At 42.5% G+C, this 13,599-nt stretch overlaps 1 protein-coding gene across 1 annotated transcript in view; it reads left to right on the top strand.

Annotated features, from left to right (window-relative positions):
* The window catches only part of LOC139651234 (phosphatidylethanolamine-binding protein 4), a 45,550-nt gene that overhangs the window by 31,281 nt on the left and 670 nt on the right, over nucleotides 1–13,599 (top strand). Inside the window, exons 3-4 of the mRNA XM_071528077.1 lie at nucleotides 7,318–7,363; nucleotides 7,587–7,703. Of these exons, the coding sequence (XP_071384178.1) occupies nucleotides 7,318–7,363; nucleotides 7,587–7,703 (163 nt within the window). The remainder of the gene's footprint in view (nucleotides 1–7,317; nucleotides 7,364–7,586; nucleotides 7,704–13,599) is intronic.

The following is a 13,599-nucleotide window of genomic DNA, read 5'->3' as shown; positions in this document are numbered from 1 at the left end:
TTTACATCAGAAAAAAATGTACATCAGAAAAAAGAAAAAAGATCAAAATGTACATTTTTGATTAAATAATTAATAATTCAAACGAATTCATTTATTTTATGTGATCTACCATTTAAAAGCTGCACCAGGCAAATTCACATGTAAAATGATGTCAATAACCTGCACACCGGTCTGTGATGCTTTATAGCAAAGGATACCAAAGTGACGAGAGAGGAACAGATCTCATGCTGGTGAGTCCAGCTTTCTCTGGACGGAGCGCTGCTTACTGCTGTTTAGGACACAGTTTGTATTTCACTCTGAAGTTTCATTTTGTCACTGCCTGTAGGTGGAGAAGTGTCCAAAACTGACACCAGATAAACCAGGCAAATAGGGCAGAGCTACAACGTCTCAGATAAGACGGTTGTAGTTTTGCATAAAAAAACTTGCCTAGTGCAGCTTTAAAGCTTTCAGTGCAAAGATAAACAATCTATGAAAAACAACAACAATATCTATCTTTACAATGTGCTGTCTTTTCTAGCTGTGTCACATTTTATAAAATTGTTTCAGTGCTGAAAGGACAGAGAAATATCATGGAATCATAGTAATGAATCACTAAGTAATTTCAGGTTACCAACAGTATATAAATGAATTATAAATTACTAAGTAATTAGTCAGTAAATTGCTGTATGTTAGCCTCAAAAGTCTGGTGATCCCGCAAGTTTCTTTTCATCCATGATGCAACAACATCTGGCCACCCCGTCACTTTCAGTTAGGTGGGCTGCAAAAAAACCCTGTTGGTCCTATCAGGTTTAGAGCATTATCTTTAGGGAGGTTTCTGCACTGTGTATTTCACTTTTATTAGTAATGCAGAAGTGACAGATTCCACCCCCAGCCTAAAAACTGAAATGTTCCACTTCCAATGTTATTAGAAAACAAGGATTGTACTTGTTACAGACAGAACCTGTTAATTTTTCCCTTATTAAGATTGGTTCGTCTCTGTTCCTAGTTAAGCAGTGTGATGCGATTCTCTTTCTCAGGGCACTTAGTTCACATTGGGAAAGAAAAAAAAAACCTGACGTGTTTAACCTGTAAACTGTGAGGTTCCTTGTGAGACACAGACTTTCAATTCACAATAACCCTGCAAATGAATGGGCTGATTACTGAGGCGAAGATGAGGAGGCAGTCATAGGCACTTGGCTTGAGTGGAATAGAAGAAGGGAGGGGGGTGCGGGGTGGAGGGGGGGGGGGGGGGGGGGAGGTGGTGGTGGAGGGGGGGTGGCTGTGGCGGTACAAGTCCAGCCTCAGAAATAGAGCTGTGAACACCATCTGTCATGCTCTCTCTCCCCGTCTGTTAGCCTGACTGCAAGTAAAAGAGAGAATGATGCTCTCAGAACTGCACTAGAAGGACGTGGGTGCTGATTGTCGTAGGTGTGGGTTTACAGGGTGTGCAAGGCAGGGGGAGGGAAGCGGTGGATACAAGGAGGTGCGTGAGTAACTCTTGCTGACAAAGGGAAGCACTCACCCACACAGACAAGGAGAGGGGTGCTTGGGCAAGTGGGTATTCCTTGTACCCCCTCCCCCCCCCCCCTCCCCTCCACCCTCCACCCCCGTCCGACACCCACACCCACCACCCACCACCCTGCGGCCTCCCACCTGACGGCTCTTGGTCAGAGGATTCCTAGCTGAACAGTTATGTAGACACATTACTCATACACACACACACGCACACACACACACACAGCGGCTAGTAGATCTGCTCCTCTGAGGCCCAATGCTGGTTAACAATGCACGCATACAATTTAGCCTCATTTTTAAATGTTCAGCAAGGCCAGTGCTATCACCTCTGAACAAGGTCCAGGTGGGTCAGTTAGCTTGCAAGACCTCAGAAGCGTGAATCATTGTGCGGATTCAAGTAAAATCTAGAGACATCCAAGATAACTAGAGAAATGCCTCAGATTGCTGGTGTTCTGGTTCCTCTGCTGAGTCTGGATAAGCTTGGATGTGCTTCGTTTAGTGAGGAGAGACACAGAGAGTTTTTGCACTGAAAAATTGGTGGTTAGAGTGTCAGGCTATTACATGACCCACAGAATAAGCTGCACTGAATAGTGTTTTTTTTCCACATTTGTAGAATTATTCATTGCTCATAATGTGTAGGTTGTTTGAAGCACAGGATCCTGTCTTTTTTCTGAGTCAGAGTGTGAAATAGATAGAGTCAGTAGAAAGGAAAAGGCAAGCTGAGCCGTGGTGAACAGCAAGGGGAGGGAGGAGAAAGTATCAGTGACACTGCAGCTGGACTCAGATAGGTAGATGGTCAAGCCTGGCATCTATAGAGGCCATTGTCTCTTCATTTCACTTATGCATAAAGCTGAGGAAAATTTTAACTTTCTTTAGCCTTTGGGACTCAAAGGAGGATTCATGCCAATTAATATTATATACATTTTTTGTGATACTCTGCTGATTCACAATGGAGAAATTCTCTGTTCAGCCTCAGCAGCAGGTCTGGAGCTGGTAAGGATTCAGTGTCTTGCTCATGGACACTTCAGCAGGGCGGATGCTGACTATCGCAGTGGCTTGAACCCGGGCCTTCTGTTTATAGGATGTTGTCCCTACTCTCTACACCACCCTGCTGCCACAAATATATCAGTGGATTTGTGGACAGTCTCCATGAATGTCAACATATCATATAAAAATATTTGGCTTGATTGATGCCCCCTTTCCAAGCCTAGCGATTGCTGTGACATTTTCCAGACAGCTCACTGTCGCAGCTAGTTTGAACTACAACCAAGCAGCAATAAATCTTGCACTGCCAAGCATAGGGAAGGGAAGGGAAAGGAAGGGAAGGGAAAGATAAGCTTCCCCTAATATTCACTTATTGGATTTATTTTTATATATTTGGTATGTGGAGGTGAATTGACAAGTGAGACAAAGACCAACCTGAAATATGCCGAGCCCACGTTTTCCCCCAATTCAAGTCCCACAGTTTCTGTCTGTCCCCCTGCTGCTCACTGGTCTCCCATACTAAAAATAACTTTGTCCTATGGAAACATTATAGCATAAAGCATAAAGATGGTAGATGATATGCCTCAGAGTATTAAAAACCTTTGCTATTGAATATGTAAAACAGTAGACAGACATTTTGACGCTTTCAGTTTTTAAATTTCTTTCACCTTCTGCCTCTCCCGCACTGCTCAGTGTTTCAGTCATTATCATGGCAACAGGAACGGGCATTCCCCCAAGGTTAAGGATGCAGCGCAGCAGCAGAGTGTTCCACAGTAACTGCATCGAGAATGAAGCCTTTCCAAATCTTTTTCACCTCTCAACTCCTGAAATGACATAACTTGCAAATTTCCAATAGTTGGTACACAGACACAGCAGCTCTGAGTTCTCTATTAGGCTTTCATAGTTGAAAAAATTAATTCTGCTGCTATGCAGTTCACTGCTTAAACCCAAATAAAGTACATTTAAAATCTATCCTGACGCAGACAGGCAATTATAGTCACTAATGGAGTTATATATTAATTGTTTTTGTGAAAATAACTTGAACTAATTGCAGCTGCATGCTTTTCATTTGGATCACCAATAAAAAGTTCTGTTCTATCTTATGTAATGTAACCCTCTGACCCTCAACTGGAAGCAAGCACAGAAATTCAAAAAATTAACCCTTTAGAGTTGGTCAGTATAACCCATATGTTGTACTTTGAATGAGTTACACTATTTATTCTCATTGCATATGTTGTCTGAGTTTGATGTTTCACAAAGGAGATGTAATAGAAGTATAGTTATATAGGAAATAACCAGGAAAATACACTCATAGATTCCCATCCAACCACTGTTAGATCATCGGTAAACCAAGTTTGAACATCTATTTAATATTTTTGTAATGATGTTAGCCGTATTGATTTTTGCATTTTTAGCTGTCCCCACTGGAAAAAGGTATGAATTCATAATTTGTGATGCTAACAGGCATAAAGAGAGACTGGTAGCATCCATAGTGAGTTAGTTACACCTTGCAGGTACCCAGATGGCCAATACTGTATTTCCCTTGGGCAGCTTTCCAATATCTGGGATGTCTTGTCTCAATGCTTTTGACTTTTCTAACCTTGAGCTCAGAGTAGCATCCTATCTGAAGATGTCATTGATCAAAGATTAGCTTCATCAATGCTCTATGTGGCTTTTGAATCCCTCTTACAAAGCTGTCATGGATTTACTATATGGAAAACTTCCCAGTGTTTTAAACAGCCATAACTTGTCCTGCACCCCCGCTGAAATATAAAAATGAATGTAGCATAACTATGATTAAATAATTTAAATGAGACACCTATATGAACACTTCACCAGTTCATTACTGTGCATGTTATAGATTGTGTAAGATTTAGTTGCATTATTTTAATGCAACTAAAGCTTTTAATGTCATTTTGGTTGAACTGCTATGAATTCCAACCATTCAAATCACATTGCCATCACTTCAGTTTTCAATGCTATTGACACATTATATTTTATTTTGGTCTGCAAATTTAGTAAGAGAATAGCCATATAATTTTTGCAAAAACACCTGAAGCACAATGATATTTAAACATTCGGTGCAATGGAGGTGAGGGTGAAAACAAATAAAAAAAGAAATGTTCCAGTTACATAAAAAGTGACTTTGTAAGAATAAAAATGATACAACTGTTAAAATCCATTCGATTCACTGCACTTTTCATAATACACAATTAACACAGAAAGTCCCTGTCATTCATTTAGCGGTCAAACCTTTTCACACTGCGCCTCGCCCCCACAGCAGGGGCCCGCAGGGAGCCGCCCACCATGTGAGAATGTCTTGTAGATTAGTGTGATCCAGTCCTCGGTCCCTGCTGAGCATCAAGAGTCAGCCACCTCACCACTGGCCCAACCACTGGCCCAGTAACTCCACCTCCTTTCTGACCTGGAATAGTTCAGCCATTACAACTATGGCACTGAATGTTTTTTTATTATTGTTTATTATTGTTTTATTTATTATTGTTGTTTTAAGGATGATTTTTATGAAATGTCTTGTAAATATCACCATCGTGAGAAGGTGATCATCATACTATCATATGTTATCAAACTCAAACATTCACACAGTACTGACTTCTTCCCTACATAGTATCTGATTCACTTATCTTTTATTAAATGGCTGAAATTCCACGTTTGCGTCATCTACTGTCGTTTTTGCTCTCTATATCATAAGTGAAATTAAAAGGGCAGGGGGTGTCATGGAGAGTGAGCGAGAACCGAGCATTAAGATCTGGGAAAATGTTGCACGCTCAAATGTTGACTACCTGTTGCTATGGCAATGAGTTTGGATCCTGCAGGCTGTAGGACTCTGGCTATTTCTAAATAAAGCTTTTTCTCACTGATCAGTGGATGAAGCTACTCATGGCTGAAACTAATCTTCTGCATTTTATCAGTCTGTGAACACTGGTGCTGTGCACGCTAATAGTTATTACTGAACCATACTACAATAGATACAAGATTATAGATACGATGATGTGCAATAGAGGGCACATACTTTGCAGTTGCTTCATTTTTTTCACAGAAATAGAGGACGTTTAGGTATCAAATTATTATTATCAAAGTTATTAAGTGTATTGCAATCCTGCTGATTGTTGATTTTACTGACACTGGTGTGGTTGCACCCCTACGTTTCTGAACCAAGATCAACACCCTGGCTCCTTCCACCCAGTGTTACACAGGCTGCTGATCTGCAATAAGAATGGTGCCCTCCTTTGATAGAGCCCTCCTCTGATTGGTCCCCCAGTCCTCTAGTCCTCTGGTCCAGATACATCTAGTCCTCTGGTCCAGATACCCACAGTCAGCATGCAACAAAACAAAGAGGCTACATGCATCGCCTTTCCTATTCCTGATCATGAATATCAGCTAGACACTGGGCAAAAAAAGTTAATTAGATAATGGGAGGAGGACCAAGCTGTATTTCCTACTGCATAATGTTTTTATCTCTTTTCAAAAAGATCATTGTTACAGAGCGTACAATGTGCTGGTACCATCATCAAGATGTCTAAAGAATCAAGTCTAGCAAATACCATTATTGCTGTTTACAGAATGTTTAGGGGTAAAATGCAAGACAAATGTAGCTGAATGTTTCTGTTTTGCCATAATATATCATGTTATTCTTGTTATTCTATTCTATCTGTCATCTAGTAAACTGAAAAGTCAGAGGAAGGCTCAAAAGAGAGGATGAAGAAACAATGTCCTGTATGTCTGTTGTCCTTGTGTGCTTGTCTTTTAGCGTTATCCCTCTGTCACCCTGTGGGGGGAGCCTGTGTGTGGGGGAAAGAGGACATAAATAGGTGCTGGGACCACATTTGATGCCTGTGATGGGGACTTCCATGCTTACCTCAAGTGGGTTTTGGGGCCCTTTCACAGACAGCATAATTTAGTCCTGTTCCTCCCACTCAAGGATGCAGCCGTAGTGCAGTAAACAACTAAGTCTATTAAACAAACATCCCTGTGTGCTGTCTGCAGTGAAGTGCCTGACCGTGTGCTTCGTGGGGATGAGGCAGTTTAACCTGACAAATATAGTAGAGTAGAAATGCTTAGGAAAAATATCCTCGCTCACATCAGGCTACATGATCCCTGTTTCCAGGCAACACCAAGTTAATATACAATTAATAATATGGGAATTTGCTACCTGGAAATCCACTCACTGACTTAATTTGCTTGGGAATTGTCTTTGTCTCCAGATATTAAATATTGCAGATCCTTTATGTATTGGCTTTTGACACATTGAAGCCAAGATCTTTTGATGTGAGCCTGGTGAACAGCTGGGTCTTAAGTCGAGCTTCCTATAAGCTAGGGGTTTCAAATGACTGGTGACAAATGATGGCCTTTTCCCAATCATCGCCTTAGCCACTGTTTTACTAGATCTCTACATGCTAAAATCCCTTAGTATGACAAATTATAATGTAGTCCACCCCAACGGAATTGAGTGGGGGTCAGACTCAGACAAAAAAAAAAAATTGGCTGGGGAATTAAGTGGCTTCTCCAGCCTCACTGTCCTTGATACAGTGGGTGCTTATTCAAGGATTGAAAATTGAGATAAGGGAGCACAGCCTAAATTTGTGTTGAGAAAATATAGGAGCTGTGAAGACATAGCTGAGGGAACAGAGTCTGATAGGAAGGATCACATAGTGTTGTAGAGAACAATGTAACGGCCCACTGCACTTGCTTTCTTTTGAAAATAATTTTTAAAGATCCCCTATAGATGACAGCCACGGCCCAAGAGTGGACTGTCCTAACAAGAATCCTTCCCAAATCTTGACTCCCAAAAGTGACTCTTATCTGTTTCTGAATGAACAGGGCAGCGGACTGAAGAGAGGACAGTTAAAAGGCACCACCCTGTCTGGTAAGTATGGTATTTCAAATTACATTTTATGGGGCTGCTGTCACCATGCTTTTGTTAATACAAATTAATTATGATTGGCTTATTGGACATGTTAACGTTTGGACACCTTATACTATGAAACAGATTAGAACATCAAACTAGGGATCTGTGATAATCGTATATTGCTGTGTAGTCTCAGTCGCCAAGCTCAGCACTCAGAAGGATTCTTTGTTTCTCCATGCAGAATATTCCCGCCCAACCCCTCCACACAAGTCAGGTTTTCATCGCTACCAGTTCATGTTGTTTGAGCAGCCTCCAGACACGACCCCGTCGCTCACCAAACAAGAGGAGTCCTCCCTGGGTAATGATTACACTCACTCGCACCTCGTGTGTACACAATGCTGCCGGCCACTGCAGGATCATCTATCATATACCAGCACTGATCAACACACCTGACAACAGTTTGTTGTTGACTCAGCAATAGAAAAATAGAAAACTCCAAAGTATTATGGGATCCCTGATGCCAGAATATGGACACAAGCAAATATGTTCTCAGATTAATCAAAAGTTTTATGTTATGCCTTTATGTTGTAATTTTTATGCTTGCTATGTTGGCAATAGACTTTTTTTTCATAAGGCCCTAATTGAACTGCACAGGACTGAAATGCCTTATAGACCTTATGATGGCCTGCAAGTTGCTGCTCCTACTGTGGCTATTTCACTAAACATTTCACTGTCTAATAGATTATTCTTTTTAAATGTCCTGGTGTCCTGATGTGGTAACTTGTGTCATTGTACAACATTGCACTGTTTGATTTTGCGTATCGTTTCGACTTCTTTGTCTTCAATTGGCATAATCCTTTGTTGAGGATGTAATGCCACTGTATTAGGTCTTGCTAAATGCAGCAGTAATGGTATTTGTGAAGTTGTAGTAGTAAGCTATTATTAATGATTTGATATATTACATTATTTCCTAAGACACTCACAGCTGGCAAGCATGTAACTTGCACTAAGCTAGTTTTCACCTGTTATGATTTGCTTCGTCTGGAGATCTGTCAATAGTATACATAGCATAGTTCACAAACAATTATGAGCATTTAATCGAAGCATTTTGAGTTGGTTTGGGAAGAGTGTTTTCTCAAAGTGCTTGAACTTAACAAGGGAAATGTTAATGAGGTCAGTGAGTGAGTGTGTTGCAGCGCTAATGCCTGCAGGGTCAGGACAAGTGTTGCTGGCTCCCACGCACACCTGCACGAGCCTGTCTGACCACCTCTCGTTAACCTCTCCCAAACCTGACATCCTTAACGACCGCATCAATACACACAAATATAGTGTTTTGATTTATTACACCATACCTGCGGTACACAATGCAGATGCAGTTTGAACTTTCATTACTATGGACATTATTAGCAAATCTATTTTGCCAATCATTTTCTTAGCTTGTCTCTCAAAAGACGACCACATTTGTCTTACAGAAAGCGGAGTTATTGTTTTGTTTTTTCTTTTAGTTTTTCTACTTTTCCTCCCCCTGAAAACCCTCTCGCAGTAGGTGAGTGACTGCACTTGGATATACCTCACAGGAGGCGTGTCTGTCTGTCTGTTCTGCTCAGGGTCACAGCCATTGATTTGAGGAGAGATCAGGGCGGTTTGAGACTTCAAGGAGTGCGGCCGTGAATGAGGGGAGCTGCCAGTCTCTGCTGTTTGAAGTTTTGACAGCTCTGTCAGCAAACAATCCAGGCATATTAGGCTGAGGTCTGTTTGATGTTGAAACCTCTGGAAAAAAGAAATGTCAAAAGAGATGCACTTTTGAGTGGTTTATTCTTCCAAAACTCACATTTGGGGAGGTTGTCATGAGCCTCTATCCCATTGTCAGGGTGTCAAAACTGGTTAAGATAGAGAAATAATAGCATGAATAATGATCTACTATTTAGAATATATTTGTGCATAATAAACTGGAGTTCAGTATTTCATTGCACTGGTTCTGTGCTATCAGCTCCAGTAGTTGCCTTCGCATTATGAAGGGACTGATCTGAGTGGATCCACCCATCCTTAATCCACTATATGAGTTTAACTCCCGCTGGAGCACTTCCTCTCTCCTGCAAACTGTTCTGTCTATCCAAGGGAAATGAAATTAAGAAATTCATTCTTGGATAATCAAATGTTTTCTTTTGGTCATTATTGGAGAACATAGCTGCTCTTGCAAAGTGGGCAATAGAAATAGATGCTGTATGACATATTAAGAATGAAAGCCTAGTCATGGTTTATGAGTAAAAAAAAAAAAGAAAGCGGTATGATTGTACAGTAATTATTTGCTTGGCTGAATTCACTGGTGTACCTGCTGTATTAGCAAGGCCTCCACTTGGCCATGAGCATGGTATTCCCGCACAGACAAGAAGAACGGAGGGAATCCCATGTCTCCCCACCTCCTCCGTTAAGTATGTTCACTTATTAGCGTCTGTCCTCCCTCCATGTGGTATGACACAGAGAGCATTTTTCATAGCCCATGACATTAATTGATGTGATTTGCGAAGGGAAAGCATTTAGTCGTGGGTGGGAGACTCCTAATGATCATTTTCCACTTCCAGTAGCGCAGTCATTGACTCAATTTTATCGCAAATTTGTCGTCTTTTTTCTTTTCATCTTTGACCATCACTTAAGCAATAAAGGGGTGAGCAATGAGAGGTGGAGCAGAGCTGTCGTGAGGAACCGTGGGAGTCTGCTGTGCCTCCTGTGTTAAGGTTATGAAATGTGGGTCAGTGAACTGATGGAGACAGCTGGTTGTTACACAAGGAACTACAGGGGGGCTGCGCTCTTGGCACCGGGCACAGGGGCGTGATCGTAGGGAATCCCCATCCCTATGGCTGTCCCTGACTGAATGTGCCCCTGTGCCAGGGTGGGGGCCAGGCGTGGGCATGCAGGCCCTGGTGATACTTCTCAGCCAGTTGGCAAGCCCTCAATATGTCCCGCTACTGTTCGGTGCCACGGAGACAGTTTTGTCACGGCAAACACTGATACAATGCTGGGGAGGGAAAGGCTGAGGACCTGAGAGGGGCCATCTAGTGATGCCTCAGTCTGTACAGCAGTTTGCACATCCACTGTTCTCCCATCCAGTGCTGTGTGTCCTGAGTTGGACCCCAGCAATTAGATTGTTCAGCAATGTGTTAAAGTACTAAATTTCGTCACATGATGAACAGAAGATGAACAACAATGCATCAATATCATTAGCTGAAAATTGAAGCATAAGTTGAAAATGGCTCATCAAAAATTGCGTCAGTGATCAAAATCACGTCATCATCATTCTTGTCCAATTTTTCCTTCATTTTCCAGTGGTAAATTACAAAGGAGATGCACATGACGATCACACTGTGTGAATGAACGGATCACAGTGGAGTTAGCTGCTGGATGGTGCATGCTCCTCATCTTGGCTCCTAGAGCTCCTACTGCCAGCTCAGCACACTCCACAGTAATTGAAGCCATTTGCAATGTTGCAGTGTGGTAATGGGCAGATCCATGTCTACCACCCACCCACAGCCTCTCCCATTAATCAGAGCTGCGTGGAGTCAAGAGAGCCAGGATCTGGATGCTACAGCAGGCCTGAGCTTCAGCCAGGAATCGGCTGCCTTAAAGGAACACTTTGACGTTTTGAATTTTAGCTGGTTATGTTTTTTTCTCTTCACCAGACACTTGTCAGGTTGTGGGAAAAAGTTTCTACATTTGTTCCTCACTTTCTCCCCCAAAAATGTCTTCTTAGCCATTGAAACCAAGGGGCATAGCTGGCCTCAAGTTACAGCTAATTGTGCTGTTTGGTGTTATTGAGGATGACAAACAATGCTAACAAGCCATATAAAGGAAACTGAGGGATAAATGTAGTAATGTAATGTAAAAAAAAAAAAAAAAACACAATATGGCAAGTCAAGAGCAATAACCAAATAGAATTCAACATTTCAAATATCCCTTAAAGATTGAATATGGAGTCTGCAGCAAGGTGAGAACATTTAGTTACAATGTAGGCTGCTTTGTACAGTAGGTAGCGGGCTGTGAGCTGAGGTCGGTAGCCAGAGTGATGTCATGTTAGATCGCAAGATGCCACAGTAAGGACACCGCTCTTCAACTGCTGGACCCGGGTTCAAGCTCCCATGACAGCAAGCATCTGCTCTACTGAAGTGTCCTTGAGTAATTGACCTCTGACCTCTGACCTGCCCATTGAGGGGAACAAGCAAAAAGAGAATTTCTCCTCCTGGGACCGAAAAAACACAACATTCTTATTGCATTATTATTATTGGCAATATTACACGAACAAGCTCTAGGAAGCTCTTACCCTGACATACTCCTCTGACTCTACGGCGATGACGAGGACGGCTTGGTTTCAAGCATTTTCGGGACACCGTCAGAGGTTCAACAGGGACACCACCCACACCACTAGATGTAGCAGTTCTGTGTCACCTCACAGCAGCCCAGCTCTTCCTGCCGTACCCAGACGGAGGCCAAGGTGGAGACAAAAGGGGAGGGAAGAAGATTTTAGGCCCTACGCTATCTGTCCTTTCCATGAGCCGGCAGATGGGAGAGGCAGAAACATGTCTCTGCACTACAAACAGACACCAACCTATTTTAAGGTCATTTGTAAGTCTAGGCGTTTGCAGGATACCAGCCCTGCCAGCGTGATACCACCAGCTATTGTCAGTTTGCCTCATTTTGGACTGTGCCCAATGATAGTGTTGCACAGCTTTAGACAGGCTTATTTGTGTAAACATCTTACAAGCAGTGCTTCATTTTGTCTCTCCGTTTGATCGTTACTCTACAGTACTCTACAAGGGATATACACTGACATTCGCTATTACGGGAAATATTGCGTAACGCTATGGCACATTCTCCCCTTGATAGCATAGGCAGATGTTTGCATGCATGCAGGAGCGAAGAGAAAGTTACACTATTTACCCATGAGAGTTATGAGTTAAGAGTCATGAGAGTTAAATCTACCACATGACACATGAACTATTTCCCCATATTCAGTTTAAAGTTTTTTGTTCCCCGGCCTACCTCTGCTGCCCCCCCCCCTACAGGATCTGCAGAGGCGGTGCATTATCTCCCACTGGAGCACAGGCCAGCGGGCCACTGGGGCCATGCCCTATCATACAGGCAGGTCACTTAACTCCATTGCCCCCTCTTGATTATTGTGGCCTTGTCTGTGGGCTACCTTCATCCACAGAAAGGACCTGGCGGGATTCAGATACTCATCTGCTCATCTCCCAGTTATTATTCATCGTCTTCCCCAGCTGAGCTCAGGACCCAGCCTGACCCCACAGCGACTCGGACACACAGTGGTGTCAGTCTCCTGAGCTAAAGATGCAGAAGGGATCAGCAGCACGGTATTTGCTATAATGTGATTTATTTTATTTTTAAACTTCCTCATTCCTATGAAAATAAGCACGGATATGATCATGAACATAAAAATCCATTAAAATCTGATGGGAGTGGTATATATATAAAAAAAAGCCTGAAAAATCACTGCCTTTAGTAAGACATTTAATCTGAAATGTAAATGAATCTTTCTGATTTGTTTCTGTGTCGATGGGAGGTGAGTGCGCTGGGTGTGCGTGGCACCAGCGGAGTGTATTCCTGCTCCCCGATCTCCTTCGCGCTGCCGGAGGATACAAAATGTGGCTCCCTGATGACGAAAACAGCCACGGAGAAGGCCTGTAAAGCAGCTGCAGCGAGGGGTCAAAAGGAGTGATGTTTCTATCCAGACACAGTTAGGCTCGACCCCTCACTGTGGAATCATTCTCTCTACAGATTTGGAACATTTCAATACTCGGCTTTCATTTCAAAAGATGAATTTCCTACGCTACCCTACAGCAGCTGTTAATGTAATTATTCTACACAAGGAAATACCAGAGTGTCAGTGATTCCCTGGAATACGGAGCACGGCATTGTCTTATGTACACCCAAACATGTGAACACACAGGCAGACAGACACTAGCTCTCTCCAGGATCTGTTGAAGTTTGCAACTTTAAAGCACACAGGGTTTTGGTGCCTTGGAATGATAATTGTGAATTTGTCTTTTTTTTTTTTTTTTTCGTAAAGGGAGGGGGAAGCTGCAGGGAATCAGTGGTTGTCAAATCTATGAAGTGATATTGTCATACCAGCCGGATGGCCGTCTGGTGTTTGTTTAAGAGGGGAGGGGAAAAAAAAAAAAACAGTCCAGGCGATTGAATCATATCTTCTTGCCAATACGTCCTTGCGTTCCCACCTCCATCAT

Source organism: Centroberyx affinis, unplaced genomic scaffold (genome assembly GCF_046629955.1).
Source record: "Centroberyx affinis isolate AG114_WGS23_722 - 3 ecotype Tasmania unplaced genomic scaffold, CSIRO-AGI_Caff_v1 ptg001607l_1, whole genome shotgun sequence".
In the NCBI taxonomy this organism is placed as follows: Eukaryota; Metazoa; Chordata; class Actinopteri; order Beryciformes; family Berycidae; genus Centroberyx; species Centroberyx affinis.
The sequence above is the reverse complement of the archived record's forward strand: the minus strand, read 5'-3'. Positions and strand labels throughout refer to the sequence as shown.